At 40.4% G+C, this 24,211-nt stretch overlaps 2 protein-coding genes across 2 annotated transcripts; one reads left to right on the forward strand and one right to left on the reverse strand.

Annotated features, from left to right (window-relative positions):
- Positions 1-5,685: 5,685 nt before the first annotated feature.
- LOC110987791 (ATP synthase lipid-binding protein, mitochondrial-like) lies at positions 5,686-15,667 on the reverse strand. Its single transcript, XM_022250868.2, has 5 exons — positions 15,517-15,667; positions 15,211-15,288; positions 10,706-10,773; positions 8,533-8,626; positions 5,686-6,942 (listed from the first exon to the last, which is right to left on the reverse strand). The coding sequence occupies exons 2-5, from the start codon at positions 15,250-15,252 to the stop codon at positions 6,676-6,678; spliced, it is 471 nt and encodes a 156-aa protein (XP_022106560.1). The 5' UTR covers positions 15,253-15,288; positions 15,517-15,667; the 3' UTR covers positions 5,686-6,675.
- Positions 15,668-15,983: 316 nt separating this feature from the next.
- jazf1 (JAZF zinc finger 1) lies at positions 15,984-24,170 on the forward strand. Its single transcript, XM_022250867.2, has 5 exons — positions 15,984-16,269; positions 18,318-18,390; positions 19,169-19,281; positions 20,410-20,633; positions 21,271-24,170. Exons 1-5 carry the CDS (start codon positions 16,008-16,010, stop codon positions 21,712-21,714), a joined length of 1,116 nt encoding a protein of 371 aa, XP_022106559.2. The 5' UTR covers positions 15,984-16,007; the 3' UTR covers positions 21,715-24,170.
- Positions 24,171-24,211: the final 41 nt, after the last annotated feature.

The raw sequence follows: 24,211 nt of genomic DNA on the forward strand, positions 1-24,211 counted from the left end.
AACCTTTCCATTTGTACGTTTTCGGGGTGCGTTGCGTACGCGATGCGTTCATGCGTTTCACTTTCAGGGACCCTTTAATAAAACACTGTCTGTGTTGCGTCTGGGAGCGATTTGGACAGATAGTCAGCGTTTGGCACAAATGTCGACGCTTGTATGGAAAGGCGCCTTTATTTGTTCATTCGATCAGTAAATTTAATACGGTGATAACTTTTCTCATTACATTTTGCAACTAAGTCCAATTTTGTTTGCCCAGATTGCTGACAATTTTGGCGCGGAAATATCAGCGTAGATTCTCCTGAGCCGGTCTTAAACATTCGTCTAAGACCAAGCAAGCACACATTTTGTGCCCGTTAATAATATCTTTTGAGTCAGAAAGTCAAAAAAATTCAAACGATTTCGTTCAACAATTTTACTGCATTTGTTAAAACACCCCTCCGGCTATGTTATGGGTTGCGTCTCTCGCGAGTAGTAAACAATCTCCTTAGCTGTAGATTGGCGCGCGCATGATACATACTCTTTGGGGCGCAGAATACGATGAGCCGTTTCTGTGGAATCGACCGATCCATGCGGCTCAGTCCAACATGCGTGCTCAAAAGCAAAGATTGTATAGCGCCGCTGCGCGGCGCAAGATGGGCAACTCTCCACTGAATCGCGTTATCGCCATGGGCGCCATTTTGGTGTGATATTGCCCACAGTATAATGCGCGCGAAGTACAAAAAATGTACAGTACATGCACACTGTACGTTTCTGGGCGGCGCTCCGTGTACGCATGGATCGCGAAGCACAATGTCGTCGACGTGTGCAGCCATCAACCATTTTTTTCTCCTCCAGGTCTATGCATCAACAGCAAAAGCAGGTTCAAAAAAAGCTCGGAACTATCATTCTTATATTTTCCCAAGAACAAAGAAAGGCGAGTAGTAGAGTATAGGCATACAATAGCGCAAAAATCAACACATAGCTTAAGCTAGATTGAGCCCCTGAATTAATGACGTTCATATTTGTAATGAGCCTCTTACCTGTGAATGCATGTACATTGTAATTGGCTTAACATTCTACTAAACACCTAGGCATACGCTACAAATCTACTGGCATATTGGACAAAGGATGAAAACTACACCACCTTCTTTAGGAGTTTTATCAAGCTTTCTTTATTTCACAGACAGTATGGACAGTTAAAACAACAAAAGCGCAGAAACTGCACAGTTTGTAAATTCAGACTTGTTGCCCCATTAAAGAAAAAAATGAATTTTACTATGTGCTTACATTTTATTTGATGTTTCCATTTCATTACAGATGCCAATTCTAGGTTCAAAACACCCACAGGAAGGATCTTCTTAAGAGAACCCAATGGTGTCTCTACACAAACTTCTGCCTGTGTTCCAATTATTTTGAACCCAGTCAGTTTACCAATCACCTCCAAACAAGCTGAAATGGAATGAAGTGCCCACAATGTTTGAGGTCCCAAACCCACCAAAACTTGTGATACCTCAACGATAAAAACGAGGATGCTAAAGGAAGCTTGAGCCAGATGGGACATAAAAAAGTCCTCTAAAACTGACCAAAAGAAAATAAATATATACAGATATACGTACATGTATCATATATATGTGTATATACAATTAAAATTGCCTATCAATCTTTGTACATTCAAGTTCATCAGTGGCTTTGTCATCACACGGACCCATTACACATTACACGTGCCCATTGGCTGAACGCTGAATTTGAGTTAAAGTTAATGCGCAATATGGGTTTCGTGAGATTATGATCACTTTGACATTTTCCTGTATGTCAGACGTGTTTGCCGAATTCACCTTTTTGGGGGAGGGGTCTGGTTTTATGCCCTCATCCCCCCAGGAGGCGTTACTGAACTACCCATACAAACCTGTTTGAAGTAACAGGTACATTTTGGAAGTATTGAGTTTGAAAAGGGGGCTACTTGACTATGCCATTTTTGCAACTCCGAATTCTGATATTAAACTTATGGCCAATGAGGCACTGATTAATAAAAATGACAACATTAAGTTTCAGTCTGCCTGATCAAAATTAAGTCTAACGTGGATTACCGTGTGTGTTGGGGGAGGGACAGGATGGCCTATGCGCCTTTTCAGGCGACAATGGGGTAAAACCCAAGCTAATACTGATTTGACATCCATTGCATTCTGGATGTCGTTTTCTGTTGTTTAAATTCCAGCAACTATGGATTGTTCCTTTCTTTCGTTTTCATTTCATTATTTTCCTGCTTGTATTTTTCGGGTAGACCTGTCTGACTAGAGTAAATGATGGATCAAACATTTACATTCAAGAAAAGGAGCGGAAGATGCAACGCATTTGTGGCAACTTTTGGGGTAACCCAAGAAGATATGGGACGTATTTTTTGTGAGGATTTTTCTTTGAAAAAATCAAATAACTCTGCAGTTGAAAGCCAACAAAATTTGTTCTTATAACAAATGAAAATGATTTTCCATCAATAAAATAGGAAGGCGAGCGCCGCCCGACTGTGCCACCCCTGGATCTCTTACTATTGAATCTCCGATAATAAACATTATACACGCCTGACAGCTTTTATACTGAGATCACTGACAAGAAATGGACCCAAGATCGGTTTCACTGTCGAAAATTTGAATGAAACTAAATCAGCATCAATCCTGTAGCTCACTGTATTCAAACCTAGAAAATTGCCTTGTGGGTTCTGCGCCCAGGGACATGGAGAAAAAATGTGGTGAGGGGGAAAAAGACAAAAGTTATGCGGTGTTGACCAAGCATTCAGGCGCACGGACTCCTGAAATTCGCTACGAATCGCAGTTACCGGCTTCCATATAGGACTCTTCTGGGATCTCGGGGTTCCCGGCCCACCGCACTTCCTCCCTGCCCATCCATTTAACCCCCAAAAGGGTTCGAGCGACCATGCAAGGGAGGAAACGAGACAAGCCCCTAAGCCCTGGCCGCCGAGTCGGCCATAAGTCTCGAACCTGTACTAAGGTGCTCACCTGGACTTCGCGGACAGTGCCAGCCGCAGAGCTTATCCGTTAGGCTAAGGTACTGCTGGTATTTGACGGGGGTCAAATGGAGTCTTTTATAGCAACTGACTGACAGCAAGCGTCGGGAAAAATAAAAAGTCAATTCTCGGATTCGAACCCACCCTCTAACGATTTGATAACCGCGAGCTTAACCACTCGGCCATCTCAGAGATACTGCTCTTGCTGTTTATATTAATTAAGGAGATAACAAAGTCATTCAACTTATTGCACAGAATGTTGCAAAGAATGTGAGTGATTGAAACGTTATCCGCCCTGAGCCGAAGTACACCCTCACCGGCGAAAGAAAGACAGGTGACAATAAGTTTTCCAACCGGGTTCTAACACGCGTTCGACGTGCACGTATAATTAAAAATCGCTGCGCGTACTCAGCGTCCTCCGCGTCAACGCGCATAAACTTGCGAACCTATTCGGTGCGTGAGTACTAAAGGACTGTCGATTTCATTTCAAAATGCACCCTCTGTTATTCATGCTCGGAGCGGATATAATTGAGGCCAGCGCCAAGGGGTTACAAGCATCAATCGCCATTTGCATGGAGCCATGGAACCCGAAGTTAACGCACAACTTCTGCGATCGTCCAATGGGAGCCTGCAAGTCGTGGCGCGTCCGCCTTTGTGACGAAGTCACGAACGGGATAGGGAGTGCGTACATCCCGCTCTTTAAAAATGCTGCACGCGGGCACGGTACACCACCTCAGCTGAAAAAAGGAGAGTTACTCACATCCTTTTTAATTTAATTTTTCATGGTTCACCATTGCAATGTTTCATCTGAAACCCAATCAGAAAGTGAAAAGAGGTCAGACAGAATTGCATACTCATCATGCAGTCATATAGCCCTTCAGACCGATTAAAAAACTTCATTTAAGAGAGATGTGTGCTGAAATTCCGCGGTGCACCGTTCACAATGCGCCTACCTAATCCCATTTTCAATGGCCAACTTGCCTATTGTTGTTCATACTTGCAAGCAGCAATCCCACTCATGCAAATTGATTATGGACCCTTCCACTGAAAATAATCCTGTACCGATGGGTGATCATGACCCATAGCTCCTGTATCAATAAATATGAAATAACTATGTATTTCCATATACTTTCTTGGGGGGGGGGTAAGCTTCTGACAGGACACATTACCACACCTTGCCTATAATAATCACTATTTATTCCTTTCCATAACCATGTAATGCTTACTGCGTCACACGGCAGCGCCCGAAACAGCAACGCCGCAAACCCCAGCCCTCCCAGGTAACACGTACAGACCTACACTCATGACACCCATTGTCCACTCAGACAATCCGGGACAAAATAGTTGGAACACCTTGTGGGAAACGCGGTGATAACATCTCCCCTCTCCCCCATTCAATGTTGCAGTCGTTTATTGGACCAAGATTCCGTCCAGCTTACCCAATGAGAAACAACATTGACAGGGGGCGAGGGGGAGGCATGTTCCAGCGAGATTTGTCTACGATTGTAGGAGCTCCTTCTGAATTGGACTGGTTCTGTGGAACAACGGCTGATAAACAGACTACGTGGAAGGAGGTGAATTGGACCAAAGATGCATAGCGCCGCAGCTATACAATTTTTGAATTGGACTAATGACAACAGCATTTATGCTCCCCGCACATACAAACCCCCCATAACCACAAACACTGACTGTCTGCTTTTCATATGCAGCAAGGTATGAGACAGAGAGAACCCCCCCCCCGGTTTTGTGTTGGTCATTGTCTCGCACGAATCTGGGGAATTCCTTTCAGATATCTTGGGGGGGGGGGAGTGTTAAGTAACAATAGTCTGGAATGTGTATAGGGATTGGACATGTTGGGGGGTACCCCTCGGTCTCATTTCTTGCTGGGTATAAGAAAAAAAGCAAACAGGCTTCCGTTTATTTTCTCACTAACCAAACAGTAATATTTCTAAACAAAACATACAAGTTGGGGGCAAAATGAGACTGGTCTATTTCCACGAAAGTTCCGTCGCAAAAGAAAATCCGCGTATATACGATTTCTTGAATGTATTTTTATTTTCATTTTAGCTCGAAATCGATGGCACGTCCGCAATCCTGTATTCCTGTTACCCAAATAAAATTATAAGAAGTATCCGCCACTAAAACAATCCTAGAAGAGTACTGATATACACATGAGCACCCTACTGCATAATACCATTTTGAACTTGGGTGGCTCCAAATTTGTCTAAGTTCCTCATTAATAATATAAGCTTGTAGTTCGGTTCGTAGCTTCCACTTGTTTTTACAAACCCTCCAGTCCTCTAATAGAGGCTTTGCGTGGTAGTCTGCAGACTGGTTCGTGCATTCAATGCTAATCAGATAGCACACGAAGAGGGCGCTGCACTCAAGTCCATCCAGTTAAAAGAAAACAAGAAAAGCCTAGATGCCGTGTGGTCGTCGTTACAATCGAACCTCGTTAATTAATAAGAGCAGTGTTTATACATGATTCCGTTTTTAACGAGGACAATTTCAGGTCCCAATTCTCTGTTTTCATTCCTGATAATACAAGGTTCCTATTCCTATCACCTATAACAAGGTAATTTACCAAGCACGAGTTCCAGATTGTAGTTCAGAGATGGTTAAATGGTTATGGATGTCAAAAGCAAACACTCGGACCACATGAAAGGAACGACACTTGCGCAATGAGGCTGTTTCGCGGGAAGTTCAATCACACAATTGTTTAATGTTACCATAAACATGAAACCAAGAACTAACTCCAACCCACTTGCTTGCTAGTATGGCCATCAATTAAACTTTACAGTTGCCAAATTAAATTAAGATGCAAATAAAATAAATCATGTGTTGTATGCACCGGAGGGTGATGTCAAATCTTTCAGTATCGCTTCTTCCCAAGGAGCTACTGGTACGCATGTATTTATCTATACCAGAATGTCTGCAACGGCAGTGAGTACATGTACATGTATACGGACACAATGAGAATGTTTGCGGAACTAACGTCTACATTTGATGGTTTGACATTTGGCCAGTAAAAACTACACAAAAGCTCCATACGGTGGAGATTACATCGGTCTAAGAGAGTTCTGAACACTAATCATTGTTTTGGTGTTATTAACAACCACTCCAGGCAGTCTCCTCGTGTGAGCAATTGTAGAAGTTCAGTTGTAACAAAATTTAGGATCAAATATTCCTAAGCAATGGGAGAACAAGAAAATCATTGGGAACCTCACTTATTAAAATAAAAAGTACAGCAAAGAAAACTGTATTAATCTGGTAATTCAAATAAAATCTTCCCACTGACTTTCAACTTTCAAACCTATAACTATTTACTTTGACATTGCTCAGTAATGTGCAAAACTGGATTTGTACACTAATTCAATTTGATTTTGATTTTTCAAATCATTAAAGTTTGGTCTTCTGGTCTACTGATTCAATCAAGGGGAAGTAAACTCCTGTGTGATCTAGCCTGGGAATTCGATGCACAAAGCCATTTCATATTCACACATCCTCTTCTTGTAAATATCAACTCTTAACATAAACGAAGTTATAAAGGGATTAAAATGCAATCCTAGACTCTGGCCTCCTGAGTAGGTCCAAGAAAAACAGTCTTTCCTTCTCATGTGCTGCTAACATGCACCATATTCATCTTTCAAACAAAACACAGCATCTTTAAGAGTCTTAATCTACAGAGCAAACAGAATCAAGAAAGCTACCATGAGACAGAAAAGCCCCATGGCTTCAGATAACGCAAACCCCAGAATGGCGTAAGTAAATAGTTGCTGCTTCAATGAAGGGTTGCGGGCATAACCAATGATGAAACTGCCAAAGACCGTTCCGATACCAGCTCCTGAACCAGCCATACCCACCGTGGCTGCTCCGGCACCAATGAACTTAGCGGCAGCCTCAACATCTTGCTGTACAGCGGTCGTTTGAATGCCGCGATTAAGAACCTGCGGTGAATAAAAATGACTCAACCGTTAAATCACAGGCCTAACTTAACTGATCAATTTACAATGAAATTCTAGGTGTGTGATGACTATTATGTACATGTACTTCCACCACTAGCATTTAAATTCTCTGTTGAACCAGGAAGACTACCATTCCATGCTGTGCTATGCAAGCTAAAATTGTCATGTGTTATGTACTCTTATCAACCTTTTTTTTCCCCTGGATTCACCGCAGATTGAAGTTTCCTTTTTGCAAAGCACTCCCATTGTTGGCAATGACACTTGAATAGTGTTTGAGGTTCTGAAGATCTTTCCATTCAAGGACAAAAAGTAAGGTTCAGAGATTCTCAACAGAAGGGAGGTTGTTGTCAAAATTCTTTAGGCTAAGTAAAAAAATAGTTGTGCTTCTGGTTACCCGCCCCAACCAAGCAAATCAAATGTTTTTATTAAAAAATGAAAATAAAAAATACTGTTACCCACCCTGAAGTTGTGCTTAAGTCAAGGGTGTGTGTGCTTATGTCTTTTTTGTTGGGTATACTGAATTTTATTTTCCACTTTTTTGCCATTGACAGGCCAAATTTTCCCCATTTTCTTCCTTGCGCAAGGGCTGATTTTCTGGTTTTTTGTTTTCTACCGATGCAATGCCACGGCTAGGTCAAACTTTGCACGTCCTCGTTCAGACATCGAACAGTACTGGAGCTCCATAATCCACACAACTAAATCTGCTGTATGTACATGTACAGTACGTGGGTATAGTGATATGTATCTGTGTGGCTCAAAGTACAAGCCTTGTGTGTGAACAGTATCCGAGGACCATCCGGTCATTGAGTTGTAATTGGCTGCCAATGAATATTCACAGGTGTCAGTGAGACTCATTACAGCCATTCCTGAGTGAGTGAAAGTTGTGACTAACAATCTCCACTGTAACATGCAGTAGCACACATTTGACTTTGAATTTACGGCTTGAAATAAGGTTAGTACATTTTCGCTTTCACTGATTATTGTGTCATGCATCACTGCACAGGCTGTAAGTGCTCTACGTGCATCATTTTGTTATCGAAATGTCAGTGCAACAAAAATGCACAATTGTCCAAAGAGGCTCTAATTTGGGCAATGTTTGACAAGACCAATCCTCAAAATATGAATCTGTGGAAAAAACAATGGAAGTAATACACCATGGACCATCACAATCACAACTTAATTTTAAAAAAATATTAATTTAAAAAAAAAATTTAATTTTTAATTAAACAATTTCACCTCCCTAAATGTTTTGACCCAAAAACTGAAGAAAAAAAAAGATACTACCCACCAAACCAATTTTTCTTTCAACGTAATAGGAAGCACAACTTTTTTTGTTTGGCCTTACAGCATAGTCAATACTAACAATGCCAGTAAACCAGACCATTTTCAGTATTATTTCAATATTATTTTTTAACTGAAGAATTATTCAATCTATTAATTGGAAGCAATACAGACTACATGTACAGAACTAAGATATCTGATCTAAACTAAGCAACTTTAATTTGGGGGTTTTAGGTTTGTACAAAGAATTTTGAGAATTGGCAAAAAAATGCAAAGAATAGCACAACTTACCTGCTGAACTAGTGCTCCAACATTTGTTGTAGGTGTTGCTACAGCACTGAGACCAGCAAGACCACTGTATGTTGCCAAATTACGCCTCGGTGCACTGAAAAGACAAAAATGAAATTCTTCACGTAAAAATGTACCTATAACTGTTCAGGACAACTGTGATAAGGATAAAGCCCAAAGCTTTGGAACACAGTACCATCAAGCATTAGATCACAGAACACAATATTAACATTCAGGAAACACTTTAAAATAGCATCTTTTTCCAATATATTTCATTATGTGTTGCGCAGCGCCATGATCTAGATGGAATGGTGCTATATCAATCTTGCTATTATCATTAAGTATTCTGAATGAAGTCAACTTCAAGAGTAATCATCCCCACCATCCTTCCCAATTTTTAACGGCTCCACTGGTAATGAGACACTTTCACATGACCAATAACCATCTGATTGAAGCAGAACAAAGTATCAAAACCAAGCTTGACAGTAAATCTAACTCAGGGACCATAATGTAGGAGACATTACTACCAAGGTACCATTTACAGGTTGTATGCATGTGTTCAATGCCTCTCTGACAAATAAGATGCTGCGGCTTGCCCAAAATGTACACTTACTGGAGAACACAATTTGGATACACACACAAGTACGCTGCCGTTGCAGTGTTACCATCTCTTCAAGTGAATCTTAGACAGCTAAACCTTTGACAGTTCTGGGATTATTAACCCTAACCCTCCTCAATCCTTCACCTGTTGGAGGACTGAGGAGTGTTAGGGTTAATATGGACATTTGCTCATCATATATTAATGGGCTATCCTGATGTTTCATGTTGATTTATGTTAAACATGGATATTAACTGGTATACTGTTATAAAAGAAGTAAGCTGTCATTTGATCTCCTTAAAGTAGACTCTCATCAGTACGAGGGCCTTGGGACTTCCAAATTAGCTCGTATTATCCGGACCTCGTCTTATGCGAAAAACTGCCATCCTACTCGACGTATGTATCAACGATCGACCATAGGTAAAAGCATACATGCGTACAAGTATGCATAACTGTTTGTTTAAAGGCACATAGTATCGTTTTGTTACATGAATTTGATTTTTAAAAGTTGGTTTATGAAAGTGAGATACAGTTTAGTGAGTAACGACTTGTAGAAAAGAATAATTATAAAATGTAAGAACGGAGGAAGCGTAATTTCCACCAGTCATGTCCATTTCCGGCCCTGCACGCCATGATGAGATCCACATGCACACACGTAACCTGAGTACATTAACATTTTAGTTGGTAAACAACACCAGAGCTTATTGCACATACAAATAGCAGGAAACCAGCTATTGGTGGTGAGTGGTGTGGCAGCAGAGGGCAAATATCAGATTTACTTGGGAAAAGTGTGTAGGTCTGGTGAAAAATTATTAGCAAGGGATACACATTTTTCTTCCGAACTTGTAGTTATTTTCTTAAACATTTTTGGACTGAAAACTACAGTTTAGTCATGATTTTCTTAAATTGAGAATTTATAGAAATGTCAAAATCAGAAGGGGTGATATTTTTATGTTATGGTGGGGACTGGGGAGCGGGTAATGATTTTTAGACGGAGGGTGGGCAGTTTTTTGGGCCGGGTGTTTAGTTACAGAACACAATTTTTATTAGATTCCTGGGGGGACTTTTGTCTTGGGGAATTTTGGGGGGGCGGGGGAATCAAACAAAAGATTTCTTTTGTTCACCACTGTCCTAAATACCGTAGCACTTATAGCAGCACTAGCTTCCGTTCAGGCGGTACGAGAGCTGCCCATTCTTCCTCTCTCTTGCAGCACCGGACACAAACAGCTTGATTTGATGAGGGAAAATCGCAGCGCTGTTCTACTGTACACGCATAAATTACGGAAGGGCCTTTCAAAATTGAATGGACAAGCTGATTGACAAGTTGCCTTCAAAAAAGCTTGTGCTAAATAGAGATTTGCACTCGGCCATTGAAAAAAAAAAAGCTTGTCTTAACTGAAATCTCGTAACATCCGAGCTCGTATTACACTTTTTTCCCTCATAGGAATGAATACAATTCAATCGGGACTGACAAATACGCTCGTCTAAACTGGGGTTTCATCTTACCCAACTATGGATAAGGAAAATTTATTTTTAGTTACATTCAGATGTTACAGAAAGGCAATAATCAAGCTTTACCTTTTTGAGTTTTCTTGACTACTTAGACTGCCGAGTGGCCTGACAAGGACTCTGGAGCTTCTGGCAATCTAGACAATAAAGAACACAAGATACACACAAGTTTGAATCTGTTGATACAAGCTTTCAACTAAGTGTCAAATGCAAACAGAAATATGTCTGTGGATGGGTCCATGAACATAACTGTAGTCTCTGATCCAGCAGACATTATGAGCACACTGAGCTTTAACTGACTTTGCACAGGTATGTTCACTACTCACAGGGTAAACTATCCCCTTGGTTGCTAATTGCAGGAAACTTGCCTTTTCCTCACTTGGAGGAAAAATGTTGTCTATTTGTTGCCGCTTTGCTTGTACATTACAGACTCTTTTGTATGTAATGGTAGCCAGTTCAAGAGCCTGTCTAGTTTGCACGCAGACTTCAGCTCTTATGAATTTTGTTCAGATCTGCGAGAGTACCTGTCGATCTAAGTAGTCGTGGAAAATTATGGCTGTTTTGAGTCGCAGCTAATACGCTCTCTGTGATGTAACATGAAAGTGACGAACCAGCCATCAGTGTTGTGCAAGTGGGGCAAAATTCGTCCGGAGTGGGAAAATAAAAACAAATAGGCGACTTGTTTTCCTCTAAACAAGGAAAAGGTGAGTTTTTTGCAATAAGCCTTGTCGCAAATACTGCATGGATGATTTTACACAACGGTAGAAAGGCACTGTGGGAAGGAAAAAGGAGCAAACACTGCCCCTTTTTCCTTCCCACAATGCCTTTCTACCTTTGTGCAAAATCACCTATGCAGTATTTGTGCTGAGGCTTAATAGCAATCTAGGGGATAGTTTACCCCGCAAGCAGTGAACATACCGGTGCAATTTCAGCTCATAAAATCAAGCGGATGTTTAGTTATGCCCCTGGATATCCGGAATAAAATGTTTCGAAAGAAATCCTTATGAATCGGGACAGGGCCCAGATCATTGTATACAACGGGGGAGTACATGGAGTAGGCTATACGCCAGGCCCTGTTTACGGGTCTAACTAAACTATTGCCGGACCATGTCAAAATGTCACCATAGGCGATTCGAAGAGTACAAGTTACTCGGCCTATGAGCCCAGGGTATGGAGGCAGTTCAGTATCTGGGCCCCATTTATACCTTTTTAGGGCTACAGTAGATTCCTGTTATAGCGCTCCCTCATATAAAGCTCTTACAGATATAATGCTCTATTTTCATTTCCCCAACTGCACACCCATTCACTGTGTACATTTTTATGTGGTTATAGCGCTCCCGTTTACAATGCTTTTCAGGATGTAACGCTCACGATTTTCGGCCCCGAGAACCATAGAAAGCATGTGAAACGATTCAGGTTACAACGCTCTTTACCTTGAAAAGTCAGAGTCTTTGAAAAATCGCCGAAAACGCTGCGCGAGGCCACTGTGATTGGCCGTCCACTGTGACACCAGTTGTGTTCAACCGATCGCACATGTACTGTACATGCACTGTACATTTACACTGTACGTGTACATGTATATGTATGTACATTTACATGTACATGGTGCAGAAACGTTGCGGCTTGGCGCGGGTGTACCCGAATACCGTCCACAGACTTGGTGTCATGCAGAGCTGTGTTGTGCTGGTTCATGTACATGTACCGGAACATGTAAACAAATACAACTTGGTGTGCGTCTGCTGAGCATTTAGATGCAGTGGTTTCATTTCAAGTCTAAAATGTAGGCACGTATTGTACATAATAGAGATGACCCCGACGTTGAACGCAAAGCTTTAGTTTATTATCGCATTCCCTATTAAACATGCATTGTCTTTGGCTCATGTGCTTAACTTTTATACATGACCTCCTCAATACTGATGCGTCATTATCAATTAACTTGTTTATACTTCAGTGTAATAATAAACAAATTTTAAATGATCCTTTTTGTATGATAACTGTTACAGTTTTTTAGTTGAAATTCTGGTGTACTGTTTTTCACATGTACATGTAATTAACCATCATGAATTTAATGTCTTCAACCTGCGGGCTGCTTTTACAATGTATTGAGATACATGTAAAATAAATCCTGAATTAAACTGATTAACAAGACTAACATCGATCAACGGCCCAGTTCCTCCCCTCTATGAAAAATAAATCAATCAAAAGTAGTGCTTCCTGACGTTTCGAACTTATGTACATGTACATGGGTAGCAAGTTCTTCAGAGGCTGATTACATAATTTTCTTTTTCACAAAAAAATCTTGAGTTTTCTTCCTTAGAGCACACGTTTCAAATCACAGGCCTTGACCCTTCAAAGAATTTTTAAAAATTTGTACCCTCCTGGCTCCAAGGACTTGAAGTGGTACCTCCATCCTTTTTGTCATCTTTGATATTTTTCAGACCTCAACACTTTTTTTTACTTACAAACCAAACTTTTTTTACAGACATGACGCAATTTCCGGTCATATACATGTAAACAAATAGGGAGCTCGGGTGGCGAACTGCACCGTACTAATATGGCCACACACAAGAGGAAGTCATCCATTCAACAAAAACCAGAAATTTTGGATTCCTACGATCAGAATGTCGGCAAAAAGCAGTCAGAGGTTGCCAGTCAGATGGGAATGGCACCAAGTACCCTGAGGACTATATTGTTTGACAGAAAAAAAATTGAGGAAATAGCTGGACAATCCAAATTTGCCTCGGCTTGGAAACAATTTCGAACGGCCAAGTATGGAGATATTGCAGCTGCTCTACTAATTTGAATCCAGCAAGCAAGAGCCAACAATGTACCAGTCAGTGGTCCAATCTTGCATACTAAAGCCGCATCCCTTGCTGAGCAGTTCGGCTACAGTGCAGAAGATTTCAAATGTTCAGGCAGATGGCTTTCAAGATTTAAAGAGCGGCATGGCATCATATTTCGCCAGGTGTGTAGAGAGGCTTCAGCAGTCAAAGATGAGTCTGTGGAGCCATGGCTTGCCCAAACACTCCCTGACATCCTCACCAAATACAGTCTGTGTGATATCTACATCGCCACTGAAACTGATCACACTCTTGCTGAAAAGGGAGAAACATGCTCAGGTTGGGAAAAAAGCAACGCAAGAGTCACCATTTTGGTTGCAGGAAATATGGATGGTTCCAAATGACTACCTCTTCTTGTCATCGAGAAATGCGCAAAACCACGATGTTTCAAGAAGACAAAACACTTGCCGGTGAAATTCACAAGTCAAAAAAATGCCTGGATGACATCAAGCCAATTCTCGACATGGCTTGTTAAGCTTGACAAACGTTTCCGGACGAAAAACCTGAAAATCTGTATGATCGTTGACAATTGTTTTGCCCATCAAAAAGTATTTGGCCTTAAGAACGTAACACTTAAGTTTCTCCCGCCAAACACAACCGCAAAACTTCAACCATGTGACCAAAGGATCATCCAGAATTAGAAGAGCTTCTACCGATGCCGTCTCTTGGAGAAAGTCATCCACATCATCGACAGCAGGGCTGATCTAGAGAATATCAATAAGATCAGCTTTTTTGATGCCCTCCACTTGCTATGATCAACGTGGCAAGCTGTTTCCAAGGAAACAGTTGCTAACTGTTTCTGACATGCTGGATTTGTGCTCATGCCGTCAGCGATGGATGAGCCAGGCAGTGGTGAGATAGCATTGCAGCTGGTAATCCTACCGATGCCATTCCTGAAGTCAGAGAAGTTGATGCCGCAGCACGGGTGATGCAGAGGCCTCTCAGCATCCATGACACAAGCAGCTGGCATACGACAATGTGTTTACATGTTCTTGTGCTTCAAGGTTATTTGTTTCGATGTACACATAGGAGGGGTTAACAAGTTTTCCTGATTCTTGATGTTCAATCAAGTATGAATTAAGAAAATTTTCATCTGAATGTTAATTATTATGCATATAACAGCAAGAGGGATGTAAAATTCACAAGTGCAAGATGAAATGCAAGTTGTCCGAGTATCAGCAGCTCGGACTCCCACAGAATTCCTTCGTAATTTACCTGTCTGTTTTATTTGACTCTTGGAAATTCATGTCTGTCTGGCAAGTAGATGTAATATTTTAACAAAGTGTGGTAATTTTAGACCTTGTACATGATGTATCCCTTATTTGCTATGTCTGCCCCAAAACCAATGAATTGTAGGGCCTACTGGCCATGCAGGCCAAGTTCCGATCAACACATGCCATGCATGCAGACTATTTACGGTACCGTGTATACACTGTACCTACCGATACATGTACACATGTAAATGCAATGCACATACATGTACATATGCCTATGTACATGTGCACGTGTCCAGTCGGTTACAGCGCTGTGCAGTTCGGTCCCTCTTGGAGCGCTATAACGGGAATCTAGTAGTAGTAGTTCTAGGCCTACTGTAAAACCAGACGACCGTCATCAGGTCATGATCTTCATGGCCGTGATGGCTGTGAACGACAGAACGTGCAAATTGATTTGAATAGAAACATCTTAAACATAACTTTGAGTGTCACGTAGACGTAACTATCAGCATATACCTACCAGTGCCTGTGTAGCTGGTGTGCATAGTTTAGCGCAATACATGTTGAACAAAAGGGTATTTAGAACGCTCGACGACGTCTGCAAATTCAAGAATTGAGGACGTAGAAATTAGCAGAGCCCGGCAAATGGCACACGTTTTCCGATATCTTTTAGAAATGAAGTACACTTTCACTTCTAGAAATACATTAAATGGTGCAAAGAAAAAAACAAACACTTTAAAGGTTTGCTGAGAAAAATGTATTTTATGAATGGATGAAGCAAAATTTCGAAGGATTCTATAACAAATGGGCACAGGACTCTACTCACCTAATTTGCAACCGGCGAAGGAGGACACTGTTACGCATGCGCACACGTACAGACTCACAAATAGCATGGTTCCGCTACGAGGGCCAATAAAGTTTCACACAAGAATAGATATTATCTGTTCAGCTAGAATGAGTCGCTGACTTGACCTCCATATTCTCGCGCGTGTTACTAGAATCATTCTAGAGTTTGCATGAAAAGTGTCATTTTTGTCTTTATTCGAAATAACTTCCCGGTAAGCATTCATTTCATTTTGGGTGTAGTAGTTTTACATTTTAAAGAGAACCATTTTAATTCTCTTGGTTTTATAAATTAAAATCAGCTAGTCACGTGATAATCCTCGTGAGGTCACACGAGAGTTAATAACTGTTTTATGACTCTATTTTATTTTGTTTTTTATATGGAAACAGTCGTCGTAATTTGATACCGAGGCGATTCCCGGGAAATAATAGCGCGCGCTCTTCTCCCTTATCGTATACGCTGGAACACAGTACATGTACACAATCTACTGTACACTGTATGTGTACAGTACATGCACGTACGTACGTGTGCAACGATACACTACTGGAGTTCATCACTGTATGAGGAGGTTTGGGATGCGATGGAGGCCGAGGTTGGTGAAATGTCAACAAAAATCTGCCCGTTGTCTCTCTGAGATGGCCGTGTTCTACACGAATACCTGCAAGTTCAGCGGATGTAGTTTAACATTTTCATCGCTTGGTCAGCTGATTGAGCACATCGAAGAAACGCACATAGGTAAAAATCAGGCACAAAAAGACGTATTGAGCATGTTTAGAGGAGATGGTTCGTGTGTGCATGCGCCTTAACATCGTCAATCGGTTAACCGGCATTGTCAATTACATGCATGTGTTGTGTGAAAGTCAGGTGCCTCCCCGAGCACGAACAAAAGCTTCCTCAGAAATTCGGCAGCCGTCGCTTAGTATCTCTTCGGTTGTGCATTCTTCCCTTCATGATTATTTGTAATTGTATAATAGGCCTATGCCATGATAATTTATCATGCAGTCTGACCCTCATTATAATAGTCAAACGGGTGGTAATATGTGAATGTTGCTGTGCATTCTATTGTGCCATGCGAATTGAAAAACTGTAAATTTTTTTGTTGTACAAAATGTCAGGATGTAAATGTACATACACTAAATATACAGTTTTTATTCTGTTTTGGTACGTATACATGTACAAGATTAAGAGCATGCATCTGCAGTATAAAAAGAAACAGTGCATTTATACTTTGCATTGTCTTAGGCCTACACCTGCCCGAGCTACTTGGTAGGACCATGGAGGAAATTGTGTTCTTATTCCTCCATGGTGATGGTAGGACCATGGGTTTTCCTTCCTCCATGGTATGACAAGGTCAAGGAGACTTCGTCATGTTCATCCCAACAAGTACCTAGTTTCAGTGGGGGATCTGTATTCATTAAAATACACCCTTACAAGAATACAAAGGGACACCAGGGTAATGGCCCTGGTTCTTTGTATTCCTGTGTTTTAATGAACTGAGATCAACACTGGATTTACTTTTCACACAAAGAAATTGAATTCACTGTGTCCCAAACTGACCATTGTTACAGGCATTAATATTTTTGCTTTTGTACAGTCGGTTTATAGTTTATAAAACTTGGTACATACACATTAATATCTATCGATATGTGTGTGAAAAGTTTTCGGTAATTGATTTTGTCTCTGCCTAACATCATCAGGAATGTGCTACTGTAACTTTACTGTAAGGATTTGTTTGAAATTACTTGGGTTCCTCTTTTTGTGGGGTTGACATTGCTTATTTCAAAGTAAGAACAATGCCTTCCTAGGCTACATGTATTTGTGTAAAGTATGAAAAATTATTGTTGAATGACAACATGTCATATCATTACCATCCATTAATCGCCAGTGTTTGTTTTAGTTTTATTTTCATTTTATTTTTTATTTTATAACACTTTACACTGGCTGATATAAATAAATAAGAACATGAAATAAACAATGTCAAAAGTTGTTCTTAAAACATTTACAAATACAACCTACAAACTAAAACACTAAAAAAAGAATCCAGGTATTCAGTCACAATCACAAGTCAAACCACAAGTCATTTCATTTTGATGATAAAATGAACACCCATGTCACAATTCATTTGGCACACTTTCCGCTTGACTTGAGGTTTTATGACTTGTGACTTCATTAACTTGATGTGACCTTTGGGGACTTGATCACAAGTGCCACTGAGTCATGTTAGAATGTGTATCAGTAAGTTTGTTGATATTGCTGGTAAATACACGTTCATTTGGAGATCAGTTGCATGTACCATAATTGTAAATAGGAAGACGGTGTGTGACATTCTGTCTTCCATTTATCTCAAACACGGAGCTTCTTCACTGGTTCCAAATTTCAATTCCCCACAAATCCCCATGAACTCTTTGAGAGGTTGTTCATGTATGTTTTTTCCCAGCAGTGAGGTCCAGCTGGTCTGACAAACTACATCTGTGGTGGTGGTCACTGTGGTGGTCACTGCCACTATGAAGCAACAGTTTTGTTTGGAAATAGGGGACCATTCTCCACAACATCTATACTTAACATGTGTGTAGTTCCACAATGCTGATTATGTATGAATGTACAGATTTGCATGTGAAAGGCACAGCACACATAACAACTTAGATTCTCTGTCCGGTATGGAATGCCCAGTTTCAATGTTTTCCCCATTCTCACTTGTCTTGACAGTTTAGAAGTAGGTGCCTACTGGTGTTCGGAAACATTGAATAATGTAGGCGTTTGGGTGTTTTGTGTTTGATTTTCAGATTCTGATCCTCAGTTTATTGAGGAGCAGGAGGGCCAACAGCCATCTGCTGTAGCTCTGAGCTATGTCATCAAGTAAGTCATCTTGGTTTGTTACACCAGAGAAGCCCCGGGTAACCAGGTCCCTCTTCAATCTTGTAGTTGAGCTGGAATGTTGGTTCACAAATGTACATGAACATGGCATACATTTAAGCAATCTTGGTGTTCATTGAACCTCACCCGTAGTCTGAGTGCAAGAGACAATAGAAATCGTGCAACTCACAGAAACAAGGATTGTTTTAGACATTGTTGAGATGATCAGAAACTTGGAAAGGATGGGATTTATTAGTCCTAATTCTTCTAGGATTCAAGAAGACAGAACCCATACTTCTACAACTTTACATGGAGATTGATGCCCCTTGATGTCCCTTGAGGAGTCTGGATTTTGTGATCTTCGCTACCCTCCTATTCTGATCTCTGTTCTCCTTCGACAGATTCAATTTAAATATGGCCTGCATATCAAAGCATCCATAACCCTAACACTCCTCAATCCTTCACCTGTTGGAGGACTGAGGAGGGTTAGGGATAATGATTACGTCTGTTCTAGTCAGTTGGACAAACAGTTAGATTGTTTATAATTTACATTATTACATCAAGACGTGCATGAGTAGATTTCATTCTGCATGACCAATGGAAGAAGTCGACATTTTCATCTGTGTGAAATGATCAAGTTGATATTTTCTTCTGTGTGAAATGATGAAGTTGATATTTTCATCTGTGTGAAATGATGAAGTTGATATTTTCATCTGTGTGAAATGATAAAGTTGATATTTTCATCTGTTTGAAATGATACCATCTGGACTTGACTTTGCAGATTTGTGACAGATGCAGCAAAGCATCATAATGAGACAACACCAACTGCCAAGAAACGTCCCAAACCGAATGCATCAAACGTAGCTTCAATCAGAAGCATAACACCTAGCACAGGTACATGTACACACGTAGATCCTATGTGTCTATTGTGTAAAAGACACTTTGGGGGGCACAGTGTGGATTTTACATGAGGGAAGGTCATATAAAGGCCTTTTAGGGACTGGTATTCAGAAATAAAGGTACATGTACATGTATTACTGATGGTGGCACCCTACACCAATGTTGTGTCTGTGCATTAAGAACTGAGAAAGTGCTGTCCTAAAGGTTGAGAGAAAGTAATTCACAAGGTCATATCATGATAAGGCCATGTGAAAAAAATAGTTGGTGATCGTCCCAGCCCGTCCCACCTGCAATTTTTTGGGGGGGGTGGGGGAAACAGGAAAAAACCGGCCTTTTGGACCATCCCACATTCATATTTAGCGACCTTCTGTTACGCACTTTGGAAACAATACTTCTGGAAATCGCCGATTACTCCCGAGCATCTACATGTACGAGTGCAGATTCACCCAACCTCAACTCCATGGCATGGCATGAATGAGCCCATGAGAACGAAGTTGAGATTCACCAAACCATTAACAAGTTTTTATGAGCTGCATCCGAATTATTGGCTGCAGTTGCGGCCGCGTGCATAAACCTATGGAATGTAAAGTAGCCAGCGAGGCAGCAACCACAATAGCTTTGTACAATGTGGTCATAGCCACAGTATATAATTCGAATGTGGCCTCAACTTCTGCTGTATGCTGGGTCAACATTCAATAGCGGCAGCCATTCCCCGATACTGATTCCACTTCACAGAGCTACAGTACCTTGACCCTCTCTGAGAAAACCTTCCTATTTTTGCCTGGCTGTACAACCCCAATCTCCTTTTGTATGAATGACTTGCCTGTGTAAAACCCTTTCGTAGAGAAGATCAATCAAAATCATTTCATTGAGGAAAGTGCTCTTTGTGTAATATTTTTTAATCCAGCAAAGATGTTTGTTGAAATGAGCAAACAAAAAAAGCCCTCCCATCCCAAGATTTGTATTAAAAAGGATCCTCACCAATTATTTGTTTTCATGTGGCCTAATGTTAAGGTTTATGAAGGATGAAATATGGGAGTAGAAATCACTGAAATTATGAAACAATAAAGGAATTCACATTCTCATCCAATAAAGTTTCAACTTTTTTTCTTTAATCCTCAGGGAGTGAGTATGATGAGTATGACGAGTTTGGCTCAGAATCAGACAGTGACAACTCTGTGACAACTCAAGAAGAGTACACCTCTGAAGTTATCTTGCGTACCATGAACCCCCAGATTGGGGACGACAAACCCTACCAGTGCCCTGTCCCCGGTTGTAAGAAACGCTACAAGAATGTGAATGGGATCAAATACCATGCTAAGAATGGCCACCGTAAGGAGAATAAGGTCAGTGTTTCGGAAGCAAACTAACATGAAGTTGGGACTATCTGTCATGTTAACCCTAACAGTCCCAAATCCTCAAATTTCTGTATGATTTTACATACACCCTGGGGGTTAGGGTTAATGGGCCAAACTTGTATCTGCAAATGGTACTTTACAATCTTGCAATTGTTAGTAGGCACTTGGGATTTGTTAATTTAAAGGCACTTTTCAACTGTCAACATTTTTAGAATCTATACAGTTGGAAAAGTAGATTTTTGCGACTGGTTTTAAAAGGTTGGTTTCTAGTGTTTCCATTGTGCGGTGGACTGTGGATGGAAGCGTTGGGAAGCAAACCAGAAAAAGAGTTGCTATCTCTGTGGATCATGAGGGCAGTGTACACTCAAGGCTGTATCTTTTTATCAACTAGAAACACGAAAATTTTATAAGAGCGAAATTGTGGTACAAAAGATATGACATAGCTGCTTAAAGTTGAATGTGACCATGGCTATTGTGATGAATGCAGCAGCGTCAAAGATTTTTTATTTTCTGTTTGGATGCAGTCCAACTTTAAAGTGTCATTTCAATATGTTTATTGCCCACTTCGCATTCAGTTTTTGGGAATAAAAACACATGTTGAACAAATGAACTTATTTCTTTGTAGGTGAAGAAGAGCTACAAATGTCGTTGCGGTAAGAGCTACAAGTCCCAACAAGGACTTCGTCAGCATGTCAACATTCAGCATCCTCCAGCAACCCTCACCCCGAGTGCATCACCAAAATCTCAGTCCCAGACAACAACCACTTCAACAGTACAAACGGTACTCACAGCCAAGCAGCTGGGCTTAACGTTGCAGAGTACCGGTCTACTCATGGAACCCACCAAATGTACCAACAGCGGGACACTAACCACCGTGGGCAGCACTGCTGTGGAACCCAGCACCCCTCTTACCCCTCTGACTCCAACCACGCCCTCCACAGGCTTCACGCTGGTTACTCTACCATCGCATCTGGATGCCACAGTTCTGGCTACACATAAGCTAGAAGGGACCGTGGTATCAGTGCAACAGATTCAACCAGATGGCAGTGCAGTGTCCATTATGAATTAAGGTTATAGTAAGATGCAGAACTTGGTCCTTACTGGCCGTCCGTATTAAAAACTTTGGGACCAGGGGTTTAAGGGGCACGGATACTTATGGTATGAAAGAAAGAACAGGGAAACTATGAGCTTCAGTTTCAGTCCATTTCTGGGTAGGGCAATGAGTTTTGATCTGTCAGACTAGGTTCGGCAGGGCTTTGGTTTAGCTAAGCTAAATGCCGACATTAAATTCACTGTTCCTTGGTTGAGGTCCCATTTGGCTGTCATCAGGAGTGTGTCATATAGACAAAGTATATCTCAATGCCAAGATTCAAAACAATTTTGGCAATTACGAGTGACCATGTTGATACATGTAATGTTTCATGTTTACTTGGAAGCATTGATAAGCAGCACTCCTTAGCGGTTCCACATTTACATTGAGTATGGTTTAGGTTTGGTTAGTCGATAAGTATTGCCAAGAATGTATGTTTAGTGTCATTTGAAAGGCTAGTGGGTCTTGTGCATTAATATAATATGATATATTTATTAAATTGAGTAACTATTCTTTTGTAGTATAACTCTGATAAATGACGTGTATATTTGCCAGACTTTGCCGGTTGGGTGACTATGAAAAAACAAAGAATAAACTTGGTCGTATTGAGATAAATTGACAGAAAGGTATTGGTTGGCAGCTGTTTGATGAAAGGATTAACTAAGCGGGCAACTCTCAAGTAACCATTTTAGGCACTTTCGTAACTGTAAACTTATGGAAGAAAATAATTAAAAAATTATCTCGTAATGGAGCTATTTAAGTAGCATTTTTGATGAATCAAGGTGCAAAAAACTTTATCCCCCAAAAAGTGTTAGCAAGAGAAAATGCATTAAAGTCGAACAGCTGATAAGGTGTAAATTTTATGATTCTGTTCTGGTTGCATTCTGCAGTTTCTTGATAGAAAACAGAAGGTAAAACTGGTGTCTGGTAGTTTTTCAAATGAAAAAGTATTACACATGACATCACTACCAGTTACTACCAAACTTGCTTCACATATAAATAATAAGATCAGCATTTGTTGCCATAGTTACTGTTAGCCATATCAGATGTTGAGATTAGTTTTGTGTGTTAAAAGATATGGCAGGGAAATATGTGATTGAAATGGCCTCAAATGTTGATAACTTTCTCAGGAATCAAAATTAGATCTATCAGAAGCCTTTTATTGTTGGAAGTAGAAGTGATCATGCATCGGTGTGATTTATTTGACAGTTGTTAGATTTAGAATTTACAATGCTATATAATGTTATATTCTGACAATTAGAGGACCAAAAGGAGGTAAAATAGTTACCATATTCAGTAAGAAAGTGATTTGTTTATTCTGAGTAGCCTTTAAACATCTTAAATTACTATATATACATGTATGTAAGAGATCATGGTTAATTCATATTTAATAAAGGAATAATATGGCACACATAGGGCCCCCCAAGTCCCTGTGCCACTGTAGTCCTGTATTTTATTGAATCTAAATCCACCACTCTAAACCATTTAGCTGTTTGCCTTCTCACAGGGCACTCATTGTATATTGTGACACTCTCTGCTGTAGTGGTACATGTATCGATTGCAAATCATAACCATCCTGTCAAATTAAAGGTACCTGTGCAATGGACTTTTTTCACACTTCCGGAAGCAATATAAGGTGCAACTTTCAGAATCCTGACGTGGTAAGGCTTGTCCAAAATAAAAGTTTGTATGTTTTGCCTTTTGGGGAAAACTAAACATAGTATTGCAAGTCAAGTCTTATTCTTAACTCATGTTATTAATTTGTGGATGGAATCCATTTGCATTCTGATTTGTGCCTTGATCAGATCGAGATACATTTATATCGGGTGTTAAATTTTCTCTGAACTGTGCTTCAACAAGACTCCGAGGAAATGTTTCCACTACCCAGTTTGACATGCTGACATGCATATATGTCTAACTACATGCGCTTTAGAAGTCTTTTTGAACCATAAAATGTGGAATAGAAAACTTTCAAGGGATGGCAAGTGTTGAGAAGCAGCATACAAAATATCCAAAATGCTTCAGATGACAACTCCAGTTAGTATGATGAATGTGGATACGTATTTGAATTGGCACCATGCAGTGTTAGACAACTTTTTCTTTTATACATTGATGAACATCTGTAGTACTTGATATCTCATAACTGATCATTGATTGGTACAGGTCTTGTCAATGCTCAATCATACCTTTCATGGGTTCCATATTGACGGATCTTTTTGCAATGTGACGATTATTGTAGGTTCTAGTACACATTCATTTGTACTCCTTATTGTTGTGAAGTAGAATAGTTTCGTCTTTCCATTTTGTATGCGTGTTTCTTGCCCATTTAGAGTGGTCAAAGCTAAATATGTAAGATATTACGAAAGTCTTGTATCGTGTATTATGTAAATAGAAACTTTCATCAGATGTGAAAAATAAATCTAAATTGAAAACAAGACCGATATCTGTGCAACATTGTTTCAAATAATCAGGAGAG

Source organism: Acanthaster planci, linkage group LG08 (genome assembly GCF_054643075.1).
Source record: "Acanthaster planci isolate LZ-2023a linkage group LG08, COTS_SCS, whole genome shotgun sequence".
Lineage (NCBI taxonomy): Eukaryota > Metazoa > Echinodermata > Asteroidea > Valvatida > Acanthasteridae > Acanthaster > Acanthaster planci.

What these genes read in the sequence shown, in the direction of transcription:
- LOC110987791 (XM_022250868.2), bottom strand. Translation starts at nt 15,252, where the DNA reads ATGTATTGCGCTAAACTATGCACACCAGCTACACAGGCACTG. An exon ending in CACCAGCTACACAGGCACTG is followed by an intron (nt 10,774 to 15,210) that starts GTAGGTATATGC and finishes TTTATTGTCTAG; the next exon opens with ATTGCCAGAAGCTCCAGAGT. An exon ending in TTGGAGCACTAGTTCAGCAG is followed by an intron (nt 6,943 to 8,532) that starts GTAAGTTGTGCT and finishes TATTCACCGCAG; the next exon opens with GTTCTTAATCGCGGCATTCA.
- jazf1 (XM_022250867.2), top strand. Translation starts at nt 16,008, where the DNA reads ATGTACACAATCTACTGTACACTGTATGTGTACAGTACATGCACGTAC. An exon ending in GCTCTGAGCTATGTCATCAA is followed by an intron (nt 18,391 to 19,168) that starts GTAAGTCATCTT and finishes TTGACTTTGCAG; the next exon opens with ATTTGTGACAGATGCAGCAA. An exon ending in AAGCATAACACCTAGCACAG is followed by an intron (nt 19,282 to 20,409) that starts GTACATGTACAC and finishes TTTAATCCTCAG; the next exon opens with GGAGTGAGTATGATGAGTAT.